The sequence below is a fragment of the Phyllostomus hastatus genome, unplaced genomic scaffold, assembly GCF_019186645.2.
Source record: "Phyllostomus hastatus isolate PE091 unplaced genomic scaffold, TTU_PhHast_1.1 phas_contig_152, whole genome shotgun sequence".
NCBI classification, from domain to species: Eukaryota; Metazoa; Chordata; class Mammalia; order Chiroptera; family Phyllostomidae; genus Phyllostomus; species Phyllostomus hastatus.
In genome coordinates, this window is record NW_025333622.1 from 16,428,819 (window position 1) to 16,455,647 (window position 26,829).

General features: G+C 47.2%; 1 protein-coding gene across 1 annotated transcript in view; it reads left to right on the forward strand.

Moving 5' to 3' along the window:
* CACNA1C (calcium voltage-gated channel subunit alpha1 C) overlaps positions 1-26,829 on the forward strand; it is a 627,765-nt gene that overhangs the window by 590,384 nt on the left and 10,552 nt on the right. The window contains exons 37-47 of the mRNA XM_045830427.1: positions 2,518-2,683; positions 3,270-3,397; positions 4,085-4,181; positions 6,035-6,137; positions 12,781-12,882; positions 15,245-15,372; positions 15,796-15,930; positions 17,434-17,786; positions 22,814-22,942; positions 24,994-25,100; positions 25,445-25,548. Of these exons, the coding sequence (XP_045686383.1) occupies positions 2,518-2,683; positions 3,270-3,397; positions 4,085-4,181; positions 6,035-6,137; positions 12,781-12,882; positions 15,245-15,372; positions 15,796-15,930; positions 17,434-17,786; positions 22,814-22,942; positions 24,994-25,100; positions 25,445-25,548 (1,552 nt within the window). The remainder of the gene's footprint in view (positions 1-2,517; positions 2,684-3,269; positions 3,398-4,084; positions 4,182-6,034; positions 6,138-12,780; positions 12,883-15,244; positions 15,373-15,795; positions 15,931-17,433; positions 17,787-22,813; positions 22,943-24,993; positions 25,101-25,444; positions 25,549-26,829) is intronic.

The window sequence follows — 26,829 nt, forward strand, 5'->3', positions numbered from 1 at the left end:
ACTACTTCTTTAAATATAAAAGAAGGAAATTTTACCCCTTGCAACAGCATGGATGGACCTGGAGAACATTATGCTAAGTGAAATAAACTAGCCAGAGAAAGATAAATACCATATGATATCACTCATATGTTGATCTAATGAACAAAGTGAACTAACAAGCAAAATAGAGACAGACTCATAGATAGAGAGCAGGGTGATGGCTAAGTGGGGGAAGAGATGACGGGATAGAGGGATGAAGCTAAAAGGAAAAAGGACTCACAGACGTGGACAACAGTGTGGTGATTGTAGGGGGCAAAGGAGGGAGTGAAGGGGGCTAAATGGTAATGAAAAAATACAATGTAAATATATATGAAAGAGAGAGAGAAAATAAAACATTTTTCAAAAATTGACTGCCTGTGGAGACTATACAAAAGAAACCATAGAACTAATATGAGAATTCAGTGAATCTTCTCTAAAGGCAATTGTGTTTCCTCTACATTAGCTGCAAACAGAAAATATAACTTTTTAATGTACCATTTATAATAGAATACTTTATTCTAAACAAGACACCTAGAAATGTCCTAACAAAAGATATACATGGGTAAATCATAAAATTTTATTAAAGGACATGAAATTGGGCTAAATAAATGGAGAGAAGTACCATGTTCATGGCCAGGGGACTTAATATCACAAAGATGTCAAATTCTCCAAGTTAACCTATATTTTAATGCAACTTCAGTAAAATACTCAACAGGATTATTCATGAACATGACAAAGTTGATTCTACTGTATCCATGGAACAGAAAAGGAAAATGATGAGCCAAAACAGTTTGCAAGAACAACAAGCTGGAAGGAGCCATTCCCTGTGGGAGAGCAAGATTTAACTATAAAGTTATCATGACTGAGACACTGTGGGCCACTGGTACCAGGAGAGACAAACAAACCTGTGTTATGAGACTCACACATGTATGGAAATATAATTTGTGTCAGAAGAAATGTTTTAAATCAGTAGGTGAAGATGGACAATTCAATAAATTGTATTAAGAAAATTGGTTATCTATACAGAAGAAGAGAAAGCATATCTCCACCTCATCTGGAGCACAAAAATATAGTCCAGGTTAATGGGTTATTATTAAAATTAAAAACAAAATTTTAGAACTTTTAGAACATATTGGGGAATATTTTTATGACCCAGAATAAAGAAAAATATTTTAAACAAAACAAAAAAACCTAAAGGAAGACTTTATAAAATTATTATAAGTTAAAAGAAATAAACACAGAGGACAAAATATAAATTTGATCACACTGAAATTTAAAACTTAGATCCATCAAAACATACCATAAATAAAGTTAAAGACAATCCACAGACTGGAATAAGGTCTTGTGATGCATATAGGTGAAAAAGGATTAATATGAAAAGTATAGAAAGAATCCTACAAACAAACAAGACAAATAACCCATGAGACAAGCAGGCAAGGAAATGAACATGCAGTTCAACAGAAGATGAAATAAAAATCTCAACCCATTAACAATTTTAAACCAAATTAAAAAGCAATTAAATATTTTATACCCATCATATCAGCAACATTTAAAAAAATTCACTAGTATCTAAACTCATAGAAATAGGGAGTGTGGGGATGGGAGAATAGGGAAAAGTTGATGAAAGAGCACAGACCTGCAGCTGTAAAATGAGTAGGGTCTGAAGACATAATGTAAAACATGGTGACTTCAGTGATAACACTGTGTCATCTAATTGAAATTTTCTGAGTTGGAACTTAAGTGTTCTCACACACACAAAATAGATAAATACACGAGGTGATGGGTGTGTTAATTAACTCAGTGGGAGGAATCCTTTCACAATGCATCTGTAGATCAGATTGGCACAATGTGCACTTAACGTATCTTCCAGCTGTAGTTGTCAATTATACCTCACTAAGGCTGAAAAATGAGAGTTGATAAGTTTATAGAGCAATGGCATTTCTTTGTCATTGTTGACAGGAGTACAGACTGGACCAACACCTGGATAAACTCAACCAGCAACACCTAGTAAAGATGAGGACACACCTATTAACTGGCAATTCCACTGCTACATGGATGTCCTAGGCATGGGCCTATGTGTTTACTGCAGTATTATTGCTATTAGCCAAAAATAAAAAATAAGAAAAACATTGGCAGGAGGGTGGGTTTTTTAGATGGTATATGTATGAAGTATACTCCTATAACATATTAAAATGAATGAACTATAGCTAAAACATATCTAAATGGCTAAATCTCAGAAACTTAACATGGATTGGAAAAAAGAGTAAGCTTGCAGAAAAGATACTGTTGTTGCCATCTGTATAAAGTTGTAAAACATTTGAAACAATGCTATGTATTTCCATATTTAGTGAACGTATCAGAGCATTCAGGGAATGACCAACTCCAGGTTCAATTTAGCAGTTCCCCATGGGGAAGACAGCAAGGGCAGAGGGTCAGGGAAGGACCCACAGGTGTGTACCTGGCTACATGGTGTTGGGCTCTGTCACCTCTCTGCTCCAGGTGCGCCACTGGGGAGGCGTGGCAGGACATCATGCTGGCCTGCATGCCAGGGAAGAAGTGTGCCCCAGAGTCTGAGCCCAGCAACAGCACGGAAGGGGAGACACCCTGTGGCAGCAGCTTCGCCGTCTTCTACTTCATCAGCTTCTACATGCTCTGTGCCTTCCTGGTAAGCCAGGGTGGCACTAAACAGTGACAGGGAATGAGCATGAAGCTCAGGGCAGCCTGAGCTCACCAGCTCTGCAGCCCGGGGTCAAGGTGAACCCTGCCGAGGAGTTGGCTTGGAAAGACTGACTTAGTAGAAGTGTCCAACCACACTGAGATAGGGGCAGAAAGCCTGAGCCAGAGTGACTTCACCCAGCATGTCTCTTGTCCATTCTTGGCTTATTGTCATGGTGGCATTGTCCCAGAGGACACAGGAGATATCCATGGAGGCCTAGAGGCAACAAAGACTTTTTGGCACTTTGCTGGGCAATGAGAGTGGATAACATTGCCCTCTGTCCTTGGCAGCCTGGTTTGAGGGAAGCTGTCCAGCCACGTGTGGGTTCACCCCACACAACTTGAAGGGGAGCTGTGTGATGTCCATAGCCAAGAAGCCCAAGTTCCAGGGGTTGGTGTTTTAAATGGTGGCATGTGGCTGATCCTTGGAAATGTTGGCTCCTGCCACACGGGGCACTGCTGGCAAAGTGGATTCAAGTGGCAAGTGTGCAGGAAGGCCCTCTTAGGTGACGCATCATACTCTCTGTTTTCTGCAGATCATCAACCTCTTTGTAGCTGTCATCATGGACAACTTTGACTACCTGACAAGGGACTGGTCAATCCTTGGTCCCCACCATCTGGACGAATTTAAAAGAATCTGGGCAGAGTATGACCCGGAAGCCAAGTAAGTTCCCAGAGGGAAATTCTAATCCCAAAGCCGAAGGAGAGGATTGCACAACCATACCTATGGTATGGTATGGACAGGGTCAAGATAGGTTAGTTAGCCTGGGTGGATCCACTGGAAACACTGAATTGTACCACACCCCAGGGCCAAGGGTCAAGGGCCAGCAATAAGAAGCCAGGCACCTTTGGCTAGGTCAGGAACATACCTGCTATTTTCAGTTGAATGGAAGGATATAAGATCCCAGTATTACTAATAACTGGTAGGTACTCAAGTTAGGATGTTTAGGGCCAGGAACATCTCAACTCCATTCCTGCCTCTGGTCCAAGGAAACCCTCCTCAATCAATCACCTTTTGCTGACAATAACTATTGTGTCTTTTGGTCAGGCTGTTAGTTGATTGAAGTAGCAAGTACATGTTGAGAATTTCATTATACTTCCAAAATCCTTTCCACCTTGAACTGAACATAAACTACTTGAAAATGGCTCATTAAAATCTAAACATGTATTTGTTGGTTTGGAGTTTCACTGTGTGATTCTGCAGCTCTGCACTGAGTTTGACCAATAGGGCTACACTTCGGAGAGCTCTTCCTGGAGGTGGGCCCCACCACCTCTCAGGTCCACAAGTCCTGGGCTGCTGACCAGCACTGCGCCCCTGACTGACTTCCCCCTCCCCTCCTTCCTCTTCCAGGGGTCGTATCAAACACCTGGATGTGGTGACCCTGCTTCGGCGGATTCAGCCCCCACTGGGTTTTGGGAAGCTGTGCCCTCACCGTGTGGCTTGCAAAGTAAGAGACAACCTGTGTTCGTGGGAGAAAGAAAAAACTATGGGAGGCGAGATGCCTATTTGTCTTGTTACTGTGGTCAGGCCATTGATCCTTTAAGGGCGTGAAGACAATATTATATGTGCCTAAGGAAATGAGCTTGAGCCAGAATGTATTCTAAGGTTCCTTCAAGCAATAAGTTCTCAGACCTGATAAAGGAAAAACAGAGTGAATGCCCTATGTTGCAGCGTGCTATGTGCCCAGTCCAGAGTAAAGGACCTTGTTCTGAGCAGACTTTGCTGTCCCATCAGGCTGTGCCCCAGGCAACCTGGGAAACTTCCTGTTTAGGACAGGTAGGTTATGGTGATTTCCTGGGATCACAGGGCCATTAGAGTCCACGCATCAGTTTCAGGGACACATGAAGCCCTACAATTGTGTATGAAATCACTGAAACACTCATAAATTGCACCAGGGATAGAGTCCATCATGTTCATCAGATCTCTAAGTAACACGATGATGTTAAAGACAGACATCCCAGGTTCTGCTAGACCCAACTTGTGCCCACGGGGTCTTGCCTGACCCTGAGAGGGAGTGCCCCCTGAAATTGTGTGCCCTCTCTTGCCTCACGTAATCCCTACCATGTAGCCCAGCACTCTGCTGGAGTCTCATTTCCACTCTCGTCCCCTTTCTTTAATTCTCACTATCATCATTCTGCGTTCCATGCCAGAATAGTGACAAGTCAAAAAGGGGGTTGTGTGAAGTGATGTCAGAGATCTATGCAGAGGAAGAAACACAAACAGAAAAATTCAGCTCTGTGGATAATCCACTCAAGGAAAATGGAGAAATGAAGGAATATAGGACCTTCTGTTTATGCTCTGTTTTACTCCATTTTTCCTTACTTGTACCTCCACTTCATACAAAAAAAAACAAAAGATTTTAGAAGATTTCCAAGGGCATAGAAAGTATGAGGGGAAAGAAGAGCACAAATTAAATGCCAGGGAAAGCAGGTTGGAAAACAACAGCAGGGGGAGCGCAGCCTGCGTGGGGCCACAGTGTGTCCCTCGGGGCCTCACAGGGGCCTGCATGGGTGTTGGCTGAGCTTTATGCTTTCTGGGGACCACTCTAAGATCGCACTATCCGTGAGAATCAAGAAGATCCAGTCACTCAGAGGAATTACAACCCTTTTGGGCACTGTGATTAATAGGAGGACACCATGTGACCTAAAGAATAGTACCCTTAACCACATCTTGACAGGTGCCAGGGTGAATCTTATGGTGCTCTTTCTCGCAGTGACCCTGTGTGTGCTAAGGGCCCTGCCCCTGGGCACAGCACAATGGCAGCAACCTTGGGGGTGGGAAGGAATTGACAGAGGGCCATCCAGTCTTATCCAGTGACAGCAGGCTGCCGATCCAGCTTGGTATAGAGGAAGATTTTTTAATATACAGGAGAAATATGCATCTCCTGAGAGCATCTTCCATTATTTTCTCTCTGATCAGGGCTTTAAAAGGATGTAGGTTGGCAGGTGGGTGCCCACATATGCCTGCACACAGCTGTCCTTTGTTGCCACACAGAGCACAGCCACGTGTGTGAGCAGCGTCTGAACGGGAAGAGGGTGGAAGCAAGGGTCTACTAGGGACAAACTCCATTCCTCCCTCCCTCTGTGCAGCAGGACAAGAGTACTTTTGGCAGAGCCAAGACCCCCCAGCATAGGTTCTGAATACATTTCAGTGATTAATGCTTAGATACCGCCACCCCAGTCTGGGCACATGCCCACGAGTTTAGAGGCTCCCTCCCAGCATCCTCCTGCTGTGCTGTTTCTGTGGGTCCTTTGGAACCATTTGCTGTAATCACCAGCTTTGCCTCCCCTCCCCCTCTAGCGTCTGGTCTCCATGAACATGCCTCTGAACAGTGATGGGACAGTCATGTTCAATGCCACCTTATTTGCCCTGGTCCGGACAGCACTGAGAATCAAAACAGAAGGTAAGAATCACCCATTCAGAAGATGTAGCACACCAGCCAGAAAGGCAGTCAGCAGCCTGTGCGATGTTGCAGGGTCTCCTGCCTGCACAGAGCTGTGGTCCAGCGGTGACCTGCACCTCAGGGATGCAGAAGCCTGGTTGTGTCTTCCTTGCTTCTTTAATGATCTGTTTCCTTCTAGTTTATTTATTCTGAACTCTAGCTTTCCATCTTGAAGTCACAGGGTATAGTTCAAAAAGCAGAAACAAATGAATGTTGGCCAAAGCAACACCAAGCCCACCTCATTGTAATTTTGTCGGCAAGTGGGCCTGTTAAATGCTCAACACTCCTTTTAAATTAAAAAGACCTGTGTGGGGAAGGGGTCATGGTGGCGAATGGAGACTGTGGTTGAAGTCATCACATGTCATGGCACAAGGGCTCTGCCAGCAACAGGTAGGGGTGGAGGTCGCACCTGTGCTCTCCTAGGCAGCCATGTTCCCTCTGGCCTGTGGCTGTCTGGAGGGGCACCTTCTTCTAGTTTGCTCATAGGCACCCAGTAGGCTGCAGCAGCTTTGGCGGCAATAACAGGCTGTTGGTATAATTGATAAGCATCTCTGAACCACTCTGTGGAAAAGGCTATATGAAATGTGCCAAAGAAGATGCACTTGCTCTCCAAGAACTGCTAGCCTATAAAAGTGTTTTGCAGAGTGTGATCAAAAGACCACCTACCTCAAATTCACCTATTAGAGTTTTTTAAAATACTGAGTTCCAAGCACCAGCCCAGATCTCTAAACCTGAGTCTCAGAGCAGGGCTCAGGGATCTGCCCTTTCAACTAGCCACGTTAAGATTCATACAGGAACTAGCTCACAGACAAACTAAGCAAAAACGAGCAGCGCGACACAGACCGAGCAACCCAGGGATCCAGCGCCGGGAAACAAAGCCTGAAGGCACCAATTGAAAACACCTGTGGAAGTTGAGGCTGGGAGATTCTCTCAGCCTCACAGGAGGCTCCTTGGAGAAACCCACAGAGTCCGAGAGAGTGCACAAGCCCACCTGCCCGGGAGCCAGCACCAGAGGGGCCCAGTTTGCTTGTGGGAAGCGGCAAGGGGGACTGGAGTCCTGGTGAGAGCAGAGCAGGCGCCATTGTTCACTCTCAACCCCGCCCCCACATACAATGTCACAACCCAGCTACTGAGGTGCCCCACCCTGGTGAATACCTAAAGGCTCCGCCCCTCATACGTAACAGGTGTGACCAGACCAAAAGAAAAAATAAAATTAAATTAAAAAGATGGGTCAAACAGAGTTAAAAGCCCCAGAGCCACTTTTTTAAGCAACCGAGAAACAGACAACCTATCAGATGCACAGTTCAAAGCACTGGTGATCAGGATGCTCACAGAATTGGTGGACTTTGGTTATAAATTAGATGAACAAATGCAGACTACAATAAGTGAAATGAAGAAAATGCACACAGAACCAGTAGTGATGGAAAGAAAACTGGGTTTCAAATCAATGGAAGGTACCAGAAGGAGGAAAGGAACAACCAAACAGAAAAGAATGAAGAAACAAGAATTCAAAAAAATGAGGAGAGGCTTAGGGACCTCCAGGACATCTTTAAACATTCCAATATCGGAATTATAGGGGTACCAGAAGGGGAAGAGGAAACACAACAAGTGGAAAAGTTATTTGAACAAATAGCAAAGGAGAACTTCCCCAATATGGCAAGGGAAATAGACTTCCAGGAAGTCCAGGAAGCTCAGAAAGTCCCAAAGAGGTTGGACCCAAGGAGGAACACACCAAGGCACATCATAATTACATTAGCCAAGGTGAAAATGAAGGAGAGAATCCTAAAAGCAGCAAGAGATAAGGGGACAGTCACCTACAAAGGAGTTCCCATCAGACTGTCAGCTGATTTCTCAAAAGAGACCTTGCAGGCAAGAAGGGGCTGGAAAGAAGTATTCCAAGTCATGAAAGGCAAGGACCTACATCCAAGATTGCTCTATCCAGCAAAGCTTTCATTTAGAATGGAAGGGCAAATAAAGTGCTTCCCAGATGAGTTCAAGTTAAAGGAGTTCATCATCACCAAGCTCTTATAAGAAATGTTAGAGGGACTTATCTAAGAAAAAGAAAATAAAAAATATGAACAGTAAAAAAAGACATCAAACTCACAGTTAGTAACAACCACACCTAAAACAAAAGCAAACTAAGCAAACAAAGAGAACAGGAGCGGAACCACAGAAATGGAGATCACATGGAGGGTTAGCAACAGGGAAGTGGGAGGAGGAGAGAGGGGGAGAAGATAAGAGAATAAGTAGCATAGACAATAGGTAGAAAATAGACAAGGGGAGGGCAGGAATGGTGTGGGAAATGTAGAAGCTAAAGAACTTATGACACATGGACATGAACTAAAGGGGGGAATGTGGGTGGGAGGGGGTGGGCGGGGGGAGGGGAGTGAAGGGGTAAAGTGGGACAACTGTAATGGGACAACTGTAATTTAGTGTAATCAATAAAATATATTTAAAAAAAGAAATGGAGATCACATGGAAGGTTAAAAAAAGATTCATACAGGAACTAAAGTTTGAAAACCTCTTGTATTGAAATCAGAGAAAACACAGAACAGATAAGCAATATGTCTTCTGTCCTTCCTAATGCTTCAGTCTTGGAGTCTCAGGCTGCCAGTCATGGTGTTGTCCTTTCGCACAATAGCCAGACTGCTGGGCAGGGAGATGGGAGACCTGAATCTGATAACATGTGTGACGTCATTTACTCTCTCTCTACTTAAGTTTCTTCGTTTGTAAAGTAAGGAAGGTGATGAAGTGATATGTGGGAACTCAATTCAGTAAACAGCCCAGAGAGGTGCCTTCTCTCAGCTGAAGCCTTCCAGAAAGTAAGAGAAACATCTGAAATGAAAGAAAACAAGAACAAACAAGCAAGATACATGTCAAAATCATGAGCTCATTTTTAAAAAAACATTAAAAATAGTTTAAGTTCTGCTGCTAAACTAAAAAGAAACAAAGGCTACAGAATACCCTCTCAGTAGCCAGAGCGATAGCACAATCTGAAGTAGGTGTAAATAGGCCTATTTCTCACCCTGGAAGGACTGAACACACATTTAATCTACTGCGTGTATAACAAGGAAAAATTGGAAGGAAATTTGTTGGCATTATCACTGAGTAGTAGAATGAGCAGGGACTTTTGCCTCCTTCCTTTACTTTTATTACTTTCCAAATTGTTTACAATGACTATCGCAATTACATCCAGGAGAAAGGATTTTCTTTTCCAAGGAGTTAAAATTTGATGACTACTAGGGGGAATATCCTGCAATACTTACAGCTTGATGTAAATCAAGGTAGTACATTTTCATTCATGGAGGAAGCCAGGTCCTTACTATTGAAGACAGGATGTAAGCTCAAACCAAGCCCAGCTAAAGGATACCAACTACCGAGGGCATGCAAGGAGCTGGGTGAAGTAGCTGGTGCACATATCCCGTCTCCAGGAAGTGAGCACTCTGGGACAAGAGGAGAAGCCAGCCACATGGGAACTATAATCAAGAATTAAAGAAGACTGTAAACACAAAGACATGGATCTACCACACAACACTGCCCCTACAGGTCATGACTCTGTATTGCATGCTTAAAATTCTGTCAGGCAGGTAGAGCTTGTGTTATGTGTTCTTACCGTAATAAATTAAAATTCAGGAAAAAAGAAAAGGAATAGCTGCCAAAGGGTCCATAGTGCCAGCTCAGGGGCAAACCTTTATTAGCAACAAGCCCCGCACCCCCCAGCCCCGCCGCCAAGTATTCATTGCTAAGTCTAGAAGATACAGGGGGGTTCCTACAAGCAACCAGAAAGAAATGAGGGGAAGCATCTAAATCTGTGAGGATGAAGTGGTCACCAGTCCTTACCCTTCAATTTTGAGCATGAAAGGAAGTGGACAGAAAATGACAGCCACTTCAGAGCACCAGTCCTGTGCCACACACACCTTTGGGATGCAGCAGGAAGGTAAGTACTGTACTTAGATGAGGTGAAATGACTGTTGGTGAAGTTACACAATTATGTGGATCACTGTGAGAATAAATTGAGGCTTGAAAAAAATATGGAAGATTCTTTTGGAAGATGTATTTGTTGCCTGAGTCTGCCATAACAAACTATCACAAACTGGATGCTTAAACGACAGAATTTTTTTCTCTTAGAGTTCAGGTGGCTAGAGTTCAAAATCAAGGCATCAGCCAGAGGCCCCTTCCAGAGGCTCTGAGAGGGAATCTGTTCCGTGCCTCGATCCCAGCTCCTGGTGGCTGCACCCCTCCAGCCGCTGCTGTCTTCTCATGGCTTTCTTCCCTGTGTGTCTCCTCCTCATCGAATCAGGACACCAGTCATATTGGATTAGGGCCCAACCAAGTAGAGCTCACCTTAGCTGATTGCATCTGCAAAGACTGTTTCCAACTAAGGTCATATGCCAAGGTTCCATGTGGACATGGATTTAGAAGGGGCACTATTGAACCCACTACAGAAGATGAGTGTATTTGAGCGTTGCATTAATTTTGACTCCTTCACCGCATATGTCAGAAAGCACTAACTACCTTCACCAATAAGGGAATGTAACCATGAAGGACTCCCTGCATAACTAGAATGCCAAGGACTGCCCTCTGGCTTCAGGTCCCGCTTGGATCTGACAGTCACACAGGGGACTCAGGAGTCAGTCACACTCCCTCCACTGCCAGCTCTGCCTGCTCCCACTGGGCTTCCTTCCAGGGAAGCCTCTCTGGCATGGCCACAGAGTGACTGCAGTCAGGCAGTCCCACATCGGAGCTCGGGACCCACCGCCTCCCTGTGTAACAGCAGCAAGCAGTCTGGCACAGGCAGTCCTCGAGTCATTGTGCTTGCAGATCCGTACCAGGTTTTCACCAATGCTGAGGCAAGACCCTTCACCAACAAAAAGATTAGGACTCGCTGAAGGCTCAATGGTGGTTAGCAATTTTTGGCTATAAAGTATTTTTCAATTAAGATATTTACATTTTTATAGCTATCGTGCTATTGCACAATTCATAGACCACAGTGTAGTGTAAGCATAATGTGTATATGCACTGGAAAACCAAAAAATCATGTGACTGGCTTAATTGCAATATTTGCTTTTATGAAGGGGGTCTGAAATAGGACTTGCAATATCTTCGAGGTCTGCCTGTATTGGTTTCCTATTGCTGTATAACCAATTACCACCAATTTTTTGGCTTAAAACAACACCCAGTTATCAGCTCCCAGTTTTGTAGGTCAGGAGTGGAGCCATGGGGTAGCTGAGTTCTCTGCTCAGGGTCTTATAGGCCAAAACCAAACTATCGATCAGGATGTGTCCTGTTACAGAGGCTCTGGGCAAGAATCCTCATCCAGCACATTCAGGTCATTGGCAGGACTCATGTCCGGCCATCGTCTGCTGGCCCTGCCCAGGGCCCTGAGCCCTGGAGGCTGCCTGTCCCCGTTGGGTCACAACACGGTGTGTGCCTTCTCCCAGGCCCATACCACTCTCTCTCCCTCCTGCTCCCAGCCAGAGAGAACTGTCTGCTTTTACCTTTTGGCCCTCTTCACACATTACTTTTTCATTTTGTTTGTTTGTCTTGTTGTTTTTTTTTAATTGAGGTACAATTGACATATAGCATTATATTAGTTCCAGGTGTGCAACATAATGATTTGATATTTGTATATATTGTGAAATGATCACCACGATAAGTCAGGTTACCATCTGTCACCATACGTGGTTACAAATTTTTTCTTGTGATGATAACTTTTAACATCTACTCTCTTAGCAACCTTCAAATATGTGATACAGTATTAACTATGGTCCCCAAGCTGTACATTATATTCCCAGGACTTATATATTTTATAACTGGAAGTTTGTACCCAAGAACTTTCAAAGAGCTCATGTGATTAGGTCAGGTTCACCTAGACAACCTCCCTACTTTGAGGTCATATATGCCATACAGTATAACCTAATCATGGTAAAATCCATTATATTCACAGCCCCAGGGGTTGTACAGGGTATGTATGCATTGGTGATGGTGAGAGGGAGTTTGGGGGGCATCTCAGAATCCTGCTACCCCATCCTGTTTTGTAGCTGCAGGTCTCAGCTTTCTTCTCATACAGTAATAAGGCCCATAGCCCAGAGGCTGCAGTGGGTAGGCACCTAACTACACCTGTTTTGCCAGTGGAGAAAGTGGACCAAGAGAACCCAGTGTCTTCTGATTTCTGTTTCCACACTGAGGTCATGCCATATCCTCCCCACAGGAGACTCAGCAAAGGGCTTTGACACTGGGGGAGACTGCTCTCCTTCCCTATCACCTGAGTTTCCCTGGCAACCACAGGCTATAAGAAATGCTGTCTATGTAGAGCCCCTGTGCTCTCCTGGCCAATGGCTGTTGAGCTCCATCCTGCACCAGCAGTCTTATCAGCTTGGGAAAAGCAGTGTGTGGGGTGAAGAGATGCCATTGGCCGGTTTGAGAAAGAATGGCATTGGACAGGATGTGGGAGGGAAAGAGGAGGATGGGGGCAGACAGTAAGAAGACAGGGGAGAAAGAGAACGAAACAAGGGATTAGGACCGTGTCGGGGGCACACCCCATGGGGAGCCCTTCAAGGGGCCGGTGATCATGTCAGCCTCACGCCCACCTCCCTCCCCTCAGGGAACCTGGAACAAGCCAATGAGGAATTGCGGGCCATCATCAAGAAGATCTGGAAGCGGACAAGCATGAAGCTGCTGGACCAAGTGGTGCCCCCCGCTGGAGGTAAGAGCTTTCCGATTCACACACGCTCACCACCTACCTGTTCTGGAGTTACAGGGCTTGCAGGAGGTCCCCTTTCCCAGACCATGCCTGTCAGCCTGGAAGGCCTCACAGCGAGAAGGGACGAGGGTGCCATCCATACCCTTTGCAAACTCAGAGATGGGCTGTCAGGCTGGAAATCTGGTCTGGTCCTGCAACTCCCAGATGAAACTGGTCAAGGCCCCTTGATGCTGAGAGGAGAGGCAGAACTTCAGGAAAATCACAAGTAAACATCCCCCCATAAACCACTGGGCTGAGAGCTCCAGTGATGGCAGGCCCCTGAGAGCCCCTCCTCGTAGAAACGTGCTGTGTCCTTCCCAGAGCAGGGTTGCCCCCCACCCCAGTGTACCCACAGCTCCTTTCCATAACAAATGGGGTCTGATGCCCCTGCTGCTGTTCTGAATGAAAGTCACAGGTAACTAACCTTCTGTTGCATATAATTTCCAAAGTATTAATATAATGCTTTAACTCATACAAACTGTATTAAAATCAAATGTTATTCAGCATACACATGCTCAGGCACGACTAGTCCAGAAGTTAAAATTAACTGAAGAACTCCTTGTGTGTGCCCGTTTATGACAAATAAGTGTGTTTAAAGGAAGAAAGACTGTTGAATATCATTGACACTTTGAAGTAAGGGCTAAGGGGATTTAAATAACTGCACACATGTGCACACACACATATCCTACATACATGCACACACAGAGGACCCGTGCAGGCCTCGGCAGGTGGTCAGAGCCGGTGGTCAACCCCACAGCACAGGGAGCATTGACGTCAGGGGTGCGACTCTCCAAGCTGAGGCCTCTCGGTCCCACTGAAACAAAACAAAGTCTTCTATCAATTTACACAGCGGCTATCTTCCTGAATATATTAATATATATTCTTTATATATATTCTGGATATATATATTCTTTAATATATTCTGGATATATTAAAACGATGCAAAAAATGTTTTGTATTCACATATGAAATGAAGCTAGGTTCTCAGCTCAGACAGTTACAAGCAGGTTGTTCCCACACAGGGCTGTCCTGGCTAACACGTGGGAAGCATGCAGAGTGCAAATCTGTTATTTGCTATGCAGAACACGCTTCTGCCACTTAATACCAGCAGCACCCCTAAGTCACTGTGACATCTAAAAAAGTCCCAGACATTTCCAAAATGCTTTTTAAAAGGTGACACCACCCTTGCTGAGAACCGCTTCCCAGACAGAAAGCAGGACTTGGATTAAGTGGAGTCACAGAGGTGACTATCTTACACACATTATTTTTTTTGCTCCTTATAATGTTTCCATGAAGTTTGCTCAAAAAATTGAAGTCTTAGAAACTAAGTAGCTGGCCTAAGGCTATGTGGTGAGTACCTAGCAGATTCAGGATTTGAACCTGCGTCTGAGGGATGCCAGAACACAATTTCCTGGTACAGTTCCTCCCTGGCTGCTCTGAGCAAGAGCTCAGGGGGTTTTCCTCCCACATGAGAATGAGGCCCTTGCCAGTGGAAGGCCATCACTGCTGTGGATTTGGGCATTCCTTAGAGATAACTAGAAGCAAGAGAATCATCACAAGCCCCTAGATCTGACCCAACCAGCTGTCTCCTAGCCCATTGCCCTTCCTTCACAGAGAACTAAGAGGTGGAGCAAAGGGGCTCCTTGTAAGGCATGCAATAATCCTGTTAGAGACCTACTGGCTCACCAACCACATGGCTCATTCTCAAGACAGGGACTGAGGATGCCCTGGGTAACTTGGGGCCAGCCCAACAGGAACCCAGCCAAGCCACATGTGAGAAAACCCAATCTGTTTGGTTGAAAGAAAAACCCAAATTTGCACAGGAAAAAGGTGCTTCTTCTACCAAACCTTCTGCTTATCTTTAAGCAAAATTATATTTATACTTAGCAGACTGGTTGATTTATGATGGTATCTGAAGCTTTAGAATCAAATAAGAACTTGTTAGTAATGTCAGTTAAAAAAAAGCAAGGTGGGAAATCATTTTGACAATAGGCTACTTTTTCTGTTATAAAAGGGGGATTAAAGAATATACTTGCTTATTTACAGAAAGCATTGACATAAAGAATCTCTGGAAAAATGAAAAACTAATCAAAAAGATTATCAATTAGGAGGTAGTAACATGGCAGAAGGGAGCAGGGGGAGAGAGACTTTTCACTATATAACTTTTTATGTTTTTTTTTTCTTTTTGAACCATGTGAATGTACTATCTGTTCCAAAAAATAAATTTAAAAATATAAAAGTTAGGATGCTGAAGACAAATTAATAAAGCCTAACTGAATTTCCCTTGTTCGCCTCCAATCCCCTATCCTCTCTTCAAATGTCTCAGATGACGAAGTCACGGTCGGCAAGTTCTATGCGACTTTCCTGATCCAAGAGTACTTCCGGAAATTCAAGAAACGCAAAGAGCAAGGCCTCGTGGGCAAGCCCTCCCAGAGGAATGCTTTGTCCCTGCAGGTGAGGGGCCAGGGGGACACAAGCCGAGGAAAGGCCTGCTCACCTTCCTCTGACCTCTGGCCAAGGCCCAAGCCTCTCCCCAGTGTATTGGAGGCCAGCTGCCTTCCAAAGATAGATGTGTGAGAAGAGAGGACACTGTCCTCTCCCTCCTCCCTTCTTTCTGCACACACTGGCCTCCGTGGTCCAGCCCACTCCATGGTGTCCAGCTCTCTGGAGCTCAGCTGAAGGCCCCTTCCTCCATGCCTCCACCTTTCTTGGGTCAAGGGGTGGATTCTCCCTCTCTGAGTAGACACAGAGGTCCTGGATCACATCCGTGGTTAGCATGCGCAGACAGGCCTTCTGCAAGCCCGAGGCGTGGTGCACACAGGGAGTCGACCGCTGGGTGAGGGAGCGCCAGGCCCTCACAGGTGCCTCTGGTTCCAGGCGGGCTTGCGCACGCTGCACGACATCGGGCCTGAGATCCGCAGGGCCATCTCAGGGGACCTGACAGCTGAGGAGGAGCTGGACAAGGCCATGAAGGAGGCTGTGTCTGCTGCCTCCGAGGATGACATCTTCAGGGTAGGTGGAGCCACACAGCACTCTTGACCTTGATAAAGTTCCCTTTGAAGCAGGAGGGTGGGCTGCTGTTCTGCCAGGAAACCCAGGGAGAAAGGCTTGAGTTCTGTGGCAGATTCCAAGCTCTTCCCACTCCACCATTTCCTATCCCTCCACTTTGTCCCAGCCAGACTCCTCAGACCAGGGCCTCCAGGACATGGCAGCTCAGAGATCATCATGGGCTGGTGAGGGTTTAGAAAGCCCATTTTCCTAATGGAAATATTTCCAAGGAGAAACCTACATTAGAAACTGCAAAGTGCTGGCCCTTGGGCCACATCTAATCTGCAGGCCTATTTTGTTTGCCAACATTTGAAAATCTGGCACATTCACATAAAGACCTAGACTCCTGGCTTCTCTTGAGAACATCAGAAGGTCTGACAATGTCAGACTATGCTCCCACATGGCAGCAGGGGGGCTGAGACCAAGTAGCAATTGTCTTCTCGAGATAGAACATGTGTTCCCCAGGTCACAGAAGTCTCCCCCAGCCTCCCCTCTCCTTTCCTGGACATGGAAGCTGACCACCAGTGTTACAGTGAGAACTAAACACAGCTAGAATCTCTCCATTCATTGGTAGCACCTGCCTGATTCCGAAGGTATTTAGCCAAACATTCTTCTCTAGCACGGGAGAAGCTACCCACCATAACTGCACCAGGGCCCACTCACCCCTGCCTGCCCAGCCCCCATGCCAGGGCTCTTCGGCTGTGCAAACACAGGGGGTGAAGATGAACCCGTCCTGCCTGCAGCAGTCCTGTCATCACCATCCTCATTCCCGTCACTGTGAAATGTTCATGACCGAATGGCCTTAGGGACACAGCGGCAGGTTAACACTACCCCGCTGAGACCCCGCAGACTGACCTTGCAAATTTGACTTGCCCACTTACCCAGGACCAAGAAAGAATGTTAGGAATAAACGCTAGTTCTAGATTTGAAATCTTTGAGAACCTTCTAGGGGAAAGGAGGCCGTAATACTGTATAATTGAGGTAGAAAATCCGTCTTTGTTTCCAAAACTTTTTGACTAACACAGTTTCTAGCCCACTGCGCCAGCTGGATTTCCATTTTTAAAAATCTTGTTGGAATCTTCTGGCCCCTTCTCCCTCCCCTCAGACCTCACAGCACCTCACAGCTGCCAGACCCAGCAGCTGCAGCAGGGAAGGACTGCTACCCTAGACTTGTCCTAGAAACTCAACCCTGGTCTTCAGGAGGTTCAGTGGAAACTTCCAGGACAGCAGCTTCCCCCATAACTGGTTCCCACAGGGTGTCCTGTCCTCACCATTCCCCCAGCCCCTTCAGAGGGGACTGTCTGGGGCCCTGCCTCTCCAGCTGCCAGGCCACGTAGGTGAAGAATGCCACGTGCTTCCAGTGTGGCTGTGCTCTCTGGAGGGCAGATGACTCTCTGTGCCCTGCCTGAGCAGGAGAGGTTGCTGAGGGGTGCTCTCCTGCACCCACCCCTCCCTTCTTGCCTACAGAGAGCCGGAGGCCTGTTCGGTAACCACGTCAGCTACTACCAAAGTGATGGCCGAAGCGCCTTCCCCCAGACCTTCACCACCCAGCGCCCGCTGCACATCAACAAGACGAGTAACAGTCCTGGTGACACTGAATCGCCGTCCCACGAAAAGCTGGTAGACTCCACCTTCACCCCCAGCAGCTACTCCTCCACTGGCTCCAATGCCAACATCAACAATGCCAACAACACAGCTCTGGGCCGCTTTCCCCGCCCCACTGGCTACCCCAGCGAGGTCAGCACTGTGGAGGGCCACGGCCCGCCCCTGTCTCCTGCCATCCGAGTACAGGAGGCATCGTGGAAGCTCAGCTCCAAGAGGTAAGCAGGAAGGTGGGGCATCCAGAGCTCATGCACAGGGGCCATTCCAGCTCAGAGGTGGTCCAGATGGGCAGAGTTTGGCCTCCACGTTTACCTCTCACCCCTCAAGCTGGAATGGACACTGCTGCTCCGGACCCAGGGACAGAGCTGGATGAATGCTATTTCCCAGTCCTGCCCTTGATTGCACGTGGCAGCCAAACTCAGGGGAGACACCGTGACCCCACTGGCCAGCAGGTGTCCTGAGGAACACAGCTCAGGACGGAGCCTACTCTGCTCTTTCATCCTACACTCCTACACTTGCAGAGAGCCCTGGCCCCTGATCCCCAAGATGTTTGCATCCTGGCTGCTATTCCCCTGGCCTTTCCCATGTCTCTGAGAAAATCTGGCCTTTAGCCCAATTGGGAGGGGAATGAAGCTACTGCCTCCTCTTTATACCTTTCTCACATCTCCAGGGAGGGCATTTTGGTGTCAGGAGGTCCTTCGCTGTAGCGCTAGCTCATTCTGCCCCAGTATAGGATCATTCCTGGTAGTCTTTTTAAAAATATATTTTACAGTTGTCCCATTTCTCCCCTTCATTCCCCTCTACCCTGCACACCCTCTCCCACTCACATTCCCCGCCTTTAGTTCATGTCCATGTGTCATAAGTTCTTTAGCTTCTACATTTCCCATACTATTCTTGCCCTCCCCTGTCTATTTTCTACCTACCATCTATGCTACTTATTCTCCATACCTTTCCCCCCTCTCTCCTCCTCCCACTCCCCTGTTGCTAACCCTCCATGTGATCTCCATTTCTGTGGTTCTGTTCCTGTTCTAGTTGTTTGCTTAGTTTGTTTTTGTTTTTATTTTAAGTGAAGTTGTTTATAATTGTGAGTTTGCTATCATTTTACTATACATGTTTTTATCTTCTTTTTCTTATCTTCTTTTTCTTAGATAAGTCCCTTTAACAATTCATAAAATAAGGACTTGGTGGTGATAAACTCCTTTAACTTGACTTATCTGAGAAGCATTTTATCTGCCCTTCCATTCTAAATGAAAGCTTTGCTGGATAGAGCAATCTGGGATGTAGGTCCTTGCCTTTCATGACTTGGAATACTTCTTTCCAGCCCCTTCTTGCCTTCAAGGTCTCTTGAGAAATCAGCTGACAGTCGGATGGGGACTCCTTTGTAGGTTACTGTCTCCTTTCCTCTTGCTGCTTCTAGGATCTCTCCTTCATTTTTACCTTGGCTAATGTAATTATGATGTGCCTTGGTGTGCTCCTTCTCAGGTCCAACTTCTTTGGGACTCTCTGAGTTTCCTGGACTTCCTAGAAGTCTATTTCCTTTGCCAGAATGGGGAATTTCTTTATTATTTGTTCAAATAACTTTTCCACTTGTTGCTCTTCCTCTTCTCCTCTGGTACCCCTATAATTCAGATGTTGGAACATTTAAAGATGTCCTGAAGGTTCCTAAGCCTCTCCTCATTTTTTTTTGAATTCTTATTTCTTCATTCTTTTCTGGTTGTATGTTTTTTTTTCTTCCTTCTGGTCCACTCCATTGATGTGAGACCCAGCTTTCATTCCATCACTATTGGTTCCCTGTGCATTTTTTTCATTTTACTTATTGTAGCCTTCATTTTTTCATCTAATTTGCAACCAAAATCAACCAATTCTATGAGCATCCTGGTCATCAGTGCTTTGAACTGTGCATCTGATAGGTTGGCTATCTCTCAGTCACTTAAAAGTACTGATTGGGGGGCTTTCAATTCTGTTTGAGCCATCTTCCCCCCGACCCTTTGGTCTGGTCATACCTGTTACATATGAGGGGCAGAGCCTTAGGTGTTCACCAGGGTGGGACACCCCAGTTGCTGGGTTGTGATGCTGTGTGTGGGGTTGGGGTCCGAGAAGGAACAATGGTGCTTGCTCCCCTCTTCATCGGACCTCAGTCCCTTCTGCCACTTTCCCCCGAGCAAACTGGGCCCCTCTGGTGCCAGTACCCATGTGTGTGGGCTTGTTCACCCCGTGGGACTTTCCAAGGCCCTCTCCTTTGGGGCTGGGAGTATCTCCCTGGGCCTCAACCCCCACAGGTGTTTTCAATCAGTGCCTCAAGGCTCTATTTTCCAGCACTGGGATCCTGGGTTGTTCACAGTGCCTTGCTTCACAATCATCACCTTGCTGGGTCTGCCGGTTGCCCCCCCTTGGGCTGGGGTCTGCCAGCTGCCACTTGCGCATTCAGGGTCCACCCCCTGAGATTTTACATACCCTAGATGCCTTATGAGCTCATCCCAACACTCTCTGCTCTCCGTGCTTGGACCCACGCCTGGTTGCCCAACTCTACCCCTCCTACCGGTCTGAATGAACGAGTCTATCTTCACTTCTTGGTTGTCCGACTTCCATTCAGATCAATTATCTGTCAGTTCTGGTTGTTATTCTGTTTCTAAATTATTGTTGTCTCTATCTTGGTTGTGCAAGGAGGCACAGTGCGTCTACCTATGCCTCCATCTTGGCTGGAAGTCCCATTCCTGGTAGTCTTGACTGCACCTCCCACCTCCCTGTTCTCTGCTCCCTGGTGCTCCAGGACGCATTGCCACGATGCACCCGGACAGTAATGCCCTCTGCATGGTCTGAGCCTCAGGAATGCAGCTTGGCCCTCGAGGGTCTGCCTGTTTATGTCAGCAGATCTGGGCTCCCATGCGGGTAGGAGAGGATACACCTCTGCATCTCGCCACTTCACCCTTAGCTGAGCTGCTCTTCCAGGGTGGGGTGGCCACCCCAGAAGGACAGCAGTGCCCCAGCATGCCTAGTTCTTGAGCCAATCTCCTTTTCTACCCTCGAGCTCAGAAAACTCAAGAAGTTCCAGTGTGTTTCTAAATCCATGGACATGTGTGCTGAGCTTCTTTCATTCAAGGAACCAGCATGGCCACTTGTAAGTCCACACAGCCTGGCCACTTAGCCTGTCTGATGACAGAGAAGTCAAACTGGCCATCTGTCCACCGTGCTGCCTAGATTAGCTGACAGCACCACCCACCACTAGCCCTGCCTGGGGTTACACTGATGATACCTTCTATGTGCAGGGCAGTGTGCCTAGCACTGCACCTTGTGTGCTGATCAGAAAGGCTGGTTTTGCATTGGAGAATGTCAAAGTTCAAGTGGCTGGCCTGTGCCTGTCTTGGTGACCCCCTCCCTTTTCTGCAACTCTCCTCCCTCCTATATCCTTCAGGGACTCAGCCCTCACACCATTTTTTCCCTGCTCACCTTATCAAACCTCTTAAGGAAGGATTGTTGTTTTCATCGTTAGTGTGTCAACCTCCTTTAAAGGGAATCTTCATATTAAACTTTGTTCTGTATGAAATAAAGGAAGGTAAAAAAATCATTTTAGAGAGGAGGTCAGAGAGACATCAGGGGATTTCTTCATCTCCCCACAGATACTGTACACCTGCTAATGTAATAGGATCCCTGCAAACACCTAGAACTATGCCTAGCATGTAGTAAATGCTCTCTGAATGTCAGCTCTTCCTTTCCATCACAGTTGGTAAAAACAACACTCAGGGCAGTAAGCTTCAACTTGGTGAAGAGGGACAACTTAACCAAAGTTCCAGCTCGGGGAGCTTGTTTTTCATGTCACAGCTCAAGGCTAAGTGTGGTGTGGTGGCTCCAGGACTGGCCTTGCTTTTGTTGGGGACAGGACAGCACGCCTTGCTCACAGTGGCCCCCAAGAGGTAATGTTATGTGCCTGCTGCCATTCTCCGTGTCCAGCACACCCCACTGTGCCTCACCAAAGCTCCTTCCATGTCCCTCTCTTCCCACCCTATCAATAGCCTTTGACATCTCATCTGTCCTTCAGGCTGTGGGGTGACCAGCCATCTGTTAGGGCCTCCTCAGAGAACTGCCCTTACCCTTCCTGAGTGGCCCTCCATCCCAGGTCAAAGCTGGGGCACTGATCCAGCACTCAGTTTTGAGAGGATAGACTGGGATAGTTCTTGATGCCCTCATGAGTCTGAGGATGAAGAGGACCCCAGGTTCCTGAACCTGAGTATTCAGGTTCTAGAGGAAGAATGAGATGGGAAGGTACTGAGCTAGGCAGAGACAGGAAAGAGGAGAATACCCAGACCAGAGCCAAGGAAGACAAGGTGAGCAGAAGACTCTGACCCAGAGGGAAGATTGTGTAATCCAAAGCATGTCCTGACATGGGGGGTTTCAGCTCAGCAGCGTTTCGGGCAGTCCCCTGTGCTCAGAAGAACAACCCCCCACCTCCAATGTGAGCCTTCTTCTCTGTGCCTTCACTCCAGGGTCCAATGTCAAACTCAAGAGCATGTCAAAATAGGATACTGGGACCTTGTCAGCTCTACCCAACAAATGCCCAAAGACCCCACTGCCTATAGTAGAGGGAAGGGACAGCCCTCTCACTGGCCCACCCCACTCTTTATAGTGCAGCTCAGCACCCTTCCTTAAATGCTGATTCCTGCCCTGGCCAATGTGGCTCAGTGGACTGAGTGCCAGCCTGTGAACCAAAGGGTTGCCATTTAATTCCCAGTCAGGACACAGGCCTGGGTTGCGGGCCAGGTCCCCAGTGGGGGCCACATAAGAGGCAACCACACATTGATGTTTCTCTCCCTCTCTTCTCCCTCCCTTCCCTTCTATCTAAAAATAAACAAATAATTTAAAAAAAACCCCAGCTGATTCCATCTTTCAAAGCACCATCTCATGTGTTGCTTCATTTATTGCTCACAGTTAGCCTCTGAGTCAGGCAGGGCACGTGCTACTCCAGTTTCATGGAGGGGGATCCTGAGGCATGGCCACTTATGTCACTTTTGCTAGAGGGTAACTGAGTGGGGTCAGAACTCAGGTCTTCCTGGGTCCTCACCCCTTTCCCACATAGAATGATAACCCCAGTCCTAATGCTTCTGTGGCTCTGATTTCCCGGGCGATTGTAGGAGGAGGTGGCCATAGCGGCTGTGTGTGTGAGTGCGTGTGCACGTGTGTGTGATGCACTCGTCTAGGCAAGGGGAAGAGGGCTGGTGGTGTCTGAGTTTTTTTGTCTTGGACATCTTAGGTGCCACTCGAGGGAGAGCCAGATAGCCATGGTGTGTCAGGAGGAGTTCTCTCAGGACGAGACCTATGAGGCAAAGGCACGCGAGGACGTGGAGTACTGCAGTGAGCCTAGCCTGGCCTCCACGGAGAGGTGAGCTCTGCTGCCTTCTGCCCCCCACTAGCCTGTGTGTGTAGAGAGGGTCTGGGCAAAAGGCAGGTCCTGGGGCCCCTCCCCTGGGGTTGGTCTGGGAGGGGAGGCGATCACACATCAGAAGAGCACCTGCGAAGCACCGGTCTCTCACTGGGGATGGGAGCCCGACCCATACAGACACACGCAGCCCCTGGGTAGCTTCTCTCTTCTTCACAATGAAGCACTAACAGAAAAGACTTCTAAACATTGCTTCTTAAATTTTGGGGGGTGCAGCCACCTAATAAATATATTTTAAAGTGAAACTCAGTTACACACATACATACAGTATTGACCATTAAAGAAATGTTGATGAAAGTACTGGTACTTATAATAAGGCTACCCAGCAGATGGCGCTGTTGGCAAACAGTGGCTGAGATGTTGGTCAGTGCTATAATTTTTTAAGTGTTTTTTAACTGCAGATCTAGAGGCATCAGAAGGTTGACATTTACTTAGTTGTGATCAACACTTTTAAAAGAAAGTATATCACAGATTAGCACAAAGTAACCTTGATCAAAATAGAACAAGACACGTATCCAATGTCACAAAGGTAAGTACCATTTCATGAAGCATTGTTTCTCTGCCTCATGCCAATGTATGTATATGTGTACTGAGTCCCATATAATATATTAATGAGTGTAGATTACCTTTAAAAAGTTTAAGACGCACTGTTTTAGAAGCTTTCCTGAAAGCACTTTGTAATAAGGAAAGGTTAGCCCTTTTAGGCTTTAGATTTTTAGAGAACGCAAATTAATACATGGCCACATAGTCTAGAAATCAGGAAAAACATATGCTTCTACCCATTTTGGCCCTTACTGAGTGCTTGGTGCGTCCAGGAACCATGCTAAATCATGAATGCACTGGCCTCGGCACTCAGAGATTTTGCAAATTATTTAGGGAGCTAAGAGAATCTCAGAAGAGGAAAATAACATGGAGATTTTCTAACTGCTTGCCCACAGGGTGGTACAACAATGAGGGGTGCAGGCATCGGGGAAGGTCAAGGTCAAGGTGACCATAGCAGGCACTAGGCACAAAGTCAAACAAAAGCTGGGTCCTCAAGAATGGATATGACTTGGATAAGAAGAAAATATAATAGGGAAGGCTTTCCAAGCTGAAAATGAGAGGAAAGGCTTAGACATCTTGGTTCAAAACCTTTCCTCAACATCTACAAGTGCTGGAAGTCAGGGAGCTAGGAGCTGGAAGACAGCACAGCCTCTACCCTCTGAGTAGGCAGAGTCACAGGAAGAACAGAGCCAGTGGTCCCATCTGTAAAAGGGAGGGGCTAGAATGCAATCTTGGAGGGACAGTAATGCCCAGCAGGAGTAGTGAAATCAACTTAGTGGGTTGCAACTGACATTTTTTAAAGAAACAGAGTGGACTAAAGTAAAACAGAAAGCATCAGAGTGTAGCACGTAAAGGTAAGTATGTTCCTAATGTCCAGTTCAGCCAGATGTGTCCTGCACATGGGACTGTGTAAAATCCAGTCCCCATTGTGCGTCCCACCAAAAAGGCTTGGAAACCATTGACTTGACACCGCTTCAGTCCCCAACAGCTCTGCTGCTCGCTGACTGGGTAATTAGGTGGTGTCATAGGCAACTGCCCTGCGCTCTTGATGACAAAGGGGTTGGGCAGGCCAGGGAGAATGGGGTGGGGGTGGAAGTTGGGGTGAAGTTGGACTTGTCATGGTAAATAGCATCAATACATGGAAGAGAGGAACCCAGACCAGCCTTGGAAAGGCCCTTGTGGGCCTTTTCTGCAACTGTGGCCCCAGAGCGCCTGCACTGCCTCCTGTCAGAGATGCGGGGCTCAGAGTAGGCAGGCAGGGTGAGAGGAGCTAGAAGGGTCCTGGGGTGGCAGGATCTTGCCTGCCACCCCTCCCCAAACCTTCATGAAAGCACAAAGTGGGGGTTCCCTTCTCTGAGGAAAAATGCACACTACCTTCTGGGTTGGCAGCTGTCCCTGTGGGGCACACTTCTCAGTCACCAGGAACTAGCCCCAGGGGTTCTCTGTTTCAGGCTGTCCTATCAGGATGACAAAAACCGACAACTGACACCCCCAGAGGAGGACAAGAAGGACATCCGGCAATCTCCAAAGAGGGGTTTCCTCCGCTCCGCCTCCCTGGGTAAGCCCTCGCACCTTGCTGTCAGATGTGGCTAGCCAGTGGGCACCCCCAGATGACTGGTCAGGACCTCAGGGGTGACAGAAACTGTGGTAGCCTGGCTCAAACAACCCCCACACAGTGGGCTGGGCAGATTTCTAAAGCAACAAGAGGGGATTCCAAGGGCAGGGCTTGCCGGGATAGGACATGGACATATGTTCTGTAGTATGCGTCAGAGAAAGGTGGAGGGTAAGGAGGAGATGTATCTGGGCCACTAATACCACCCCTCTCCCCACCATCCCGGACACCAGTCATCACAGACCCGTTCTTTTCCTGCTCTGATCCTAATTCTTTGGCTGGCTTTGCAGGTCGGAGGGCCTCCTTCCACCTAGAATGTCTGAAGCGACAGAAGAATCAAGGAGGAGACATCTCTCAGAAGACTGTCCTGCCCTTGCACCTGGTTCATCATCAGGTAGCCCACATCTTGGATGGGCCACTGGTCACCTCCTAGTAGGCTAGGCAGAAATCTCCAAGATTCCAGTCTTTTCTGCCTCAGACCACAGCTGCATCCCCACTGCTGGCCCTAGCAGCCCTCAGGGGAAGGGGCTTTCTCTACACAGATGAGAGCCTTAACAAAGTCTGTCATTTCCCAAGTTGGAAACCTAGGAAATACTGGGGAGCAGGAGCCCCTCACAGAGTTCCTGAAGGATCAGCAGCTCTGGGACTCCACCCAGGCTTTCTGCTTACAGTGGCACAGATTCCCACCCCCCAAGACCCCGGCTTCCACCAGGGCAACCAGGCAGGCGTGGCCCTCCCTAGAGTCGCAATACACATGGAAACTGAGCTGCACAGAAATCCACCCACTGAAATACAGAAGTGGTCAAAACCGGCCAGCCGCATGGTCCGGAGTGGGGAGCGATAGCCAAGGAACACGGGTCTGGGGAGATTTGACAGCTGACGTTTTTCTCTTGGCACAGATGACTCCAAGATAGTGACGTCCAAGGCACCAGTGTCAGAAATGCTCTTCGTGTCTCAGAACTAATGGAAACATCAAAGAGCTGTCTAAGGCAGTTTCTTACCTCCAGAAAAATTAGGTTTTAAACTAGAGCTTCCTAAATTTTTTACCTCTTTAATCCCTTACCACAGACCTATGTTTTCAATAATAAGTTTTTATGCAAAGGCATTCAACTACCAATTACAGTTTATAATCAGCACAGCATTGCCAGTATGGCTTGGCAGAGTTGATATTATGTCAGCTTAAAGAAATGCACTGTTTTGCTTAGCCTGTGTGGCATTGCCTACCTACAAGTGATCTCCAGGGACCCAGGGACCCCAGGATCCCAGGGTGGGGACGATTGAGAGCAGTGGCTAGGGGAGACTGGCAGGCTGGGGGGACACTGTGTGATATTTTGATATTTGTGAGATTTCTGTAAGTTGATTTCACTCATCTATTTTATCATTCTGGAAAGCAAGAAACTCCTCTTTATCTTCCTTCTCTGTTTCGGCCTTCTTGCCACCCTCCCATCCTTGAAGCCTTGTCCCTTCCTCCCTGCCTCTCCAGCTGGCCTTTCCCACCACACTGTGTCACTGTCCCGTGGACATGTCACATCAGAGCAGGCTGCTGTTGTGGCAGCTCACATGGGGACGACGGACCACCTTCAGGACACCCAAGCACAGTGGGGGCAGAGGACACAGCCGTGTGAATAGTTTAATCACAATACAGTGTAAGACTTGAACAATAGTTCAAAAACAA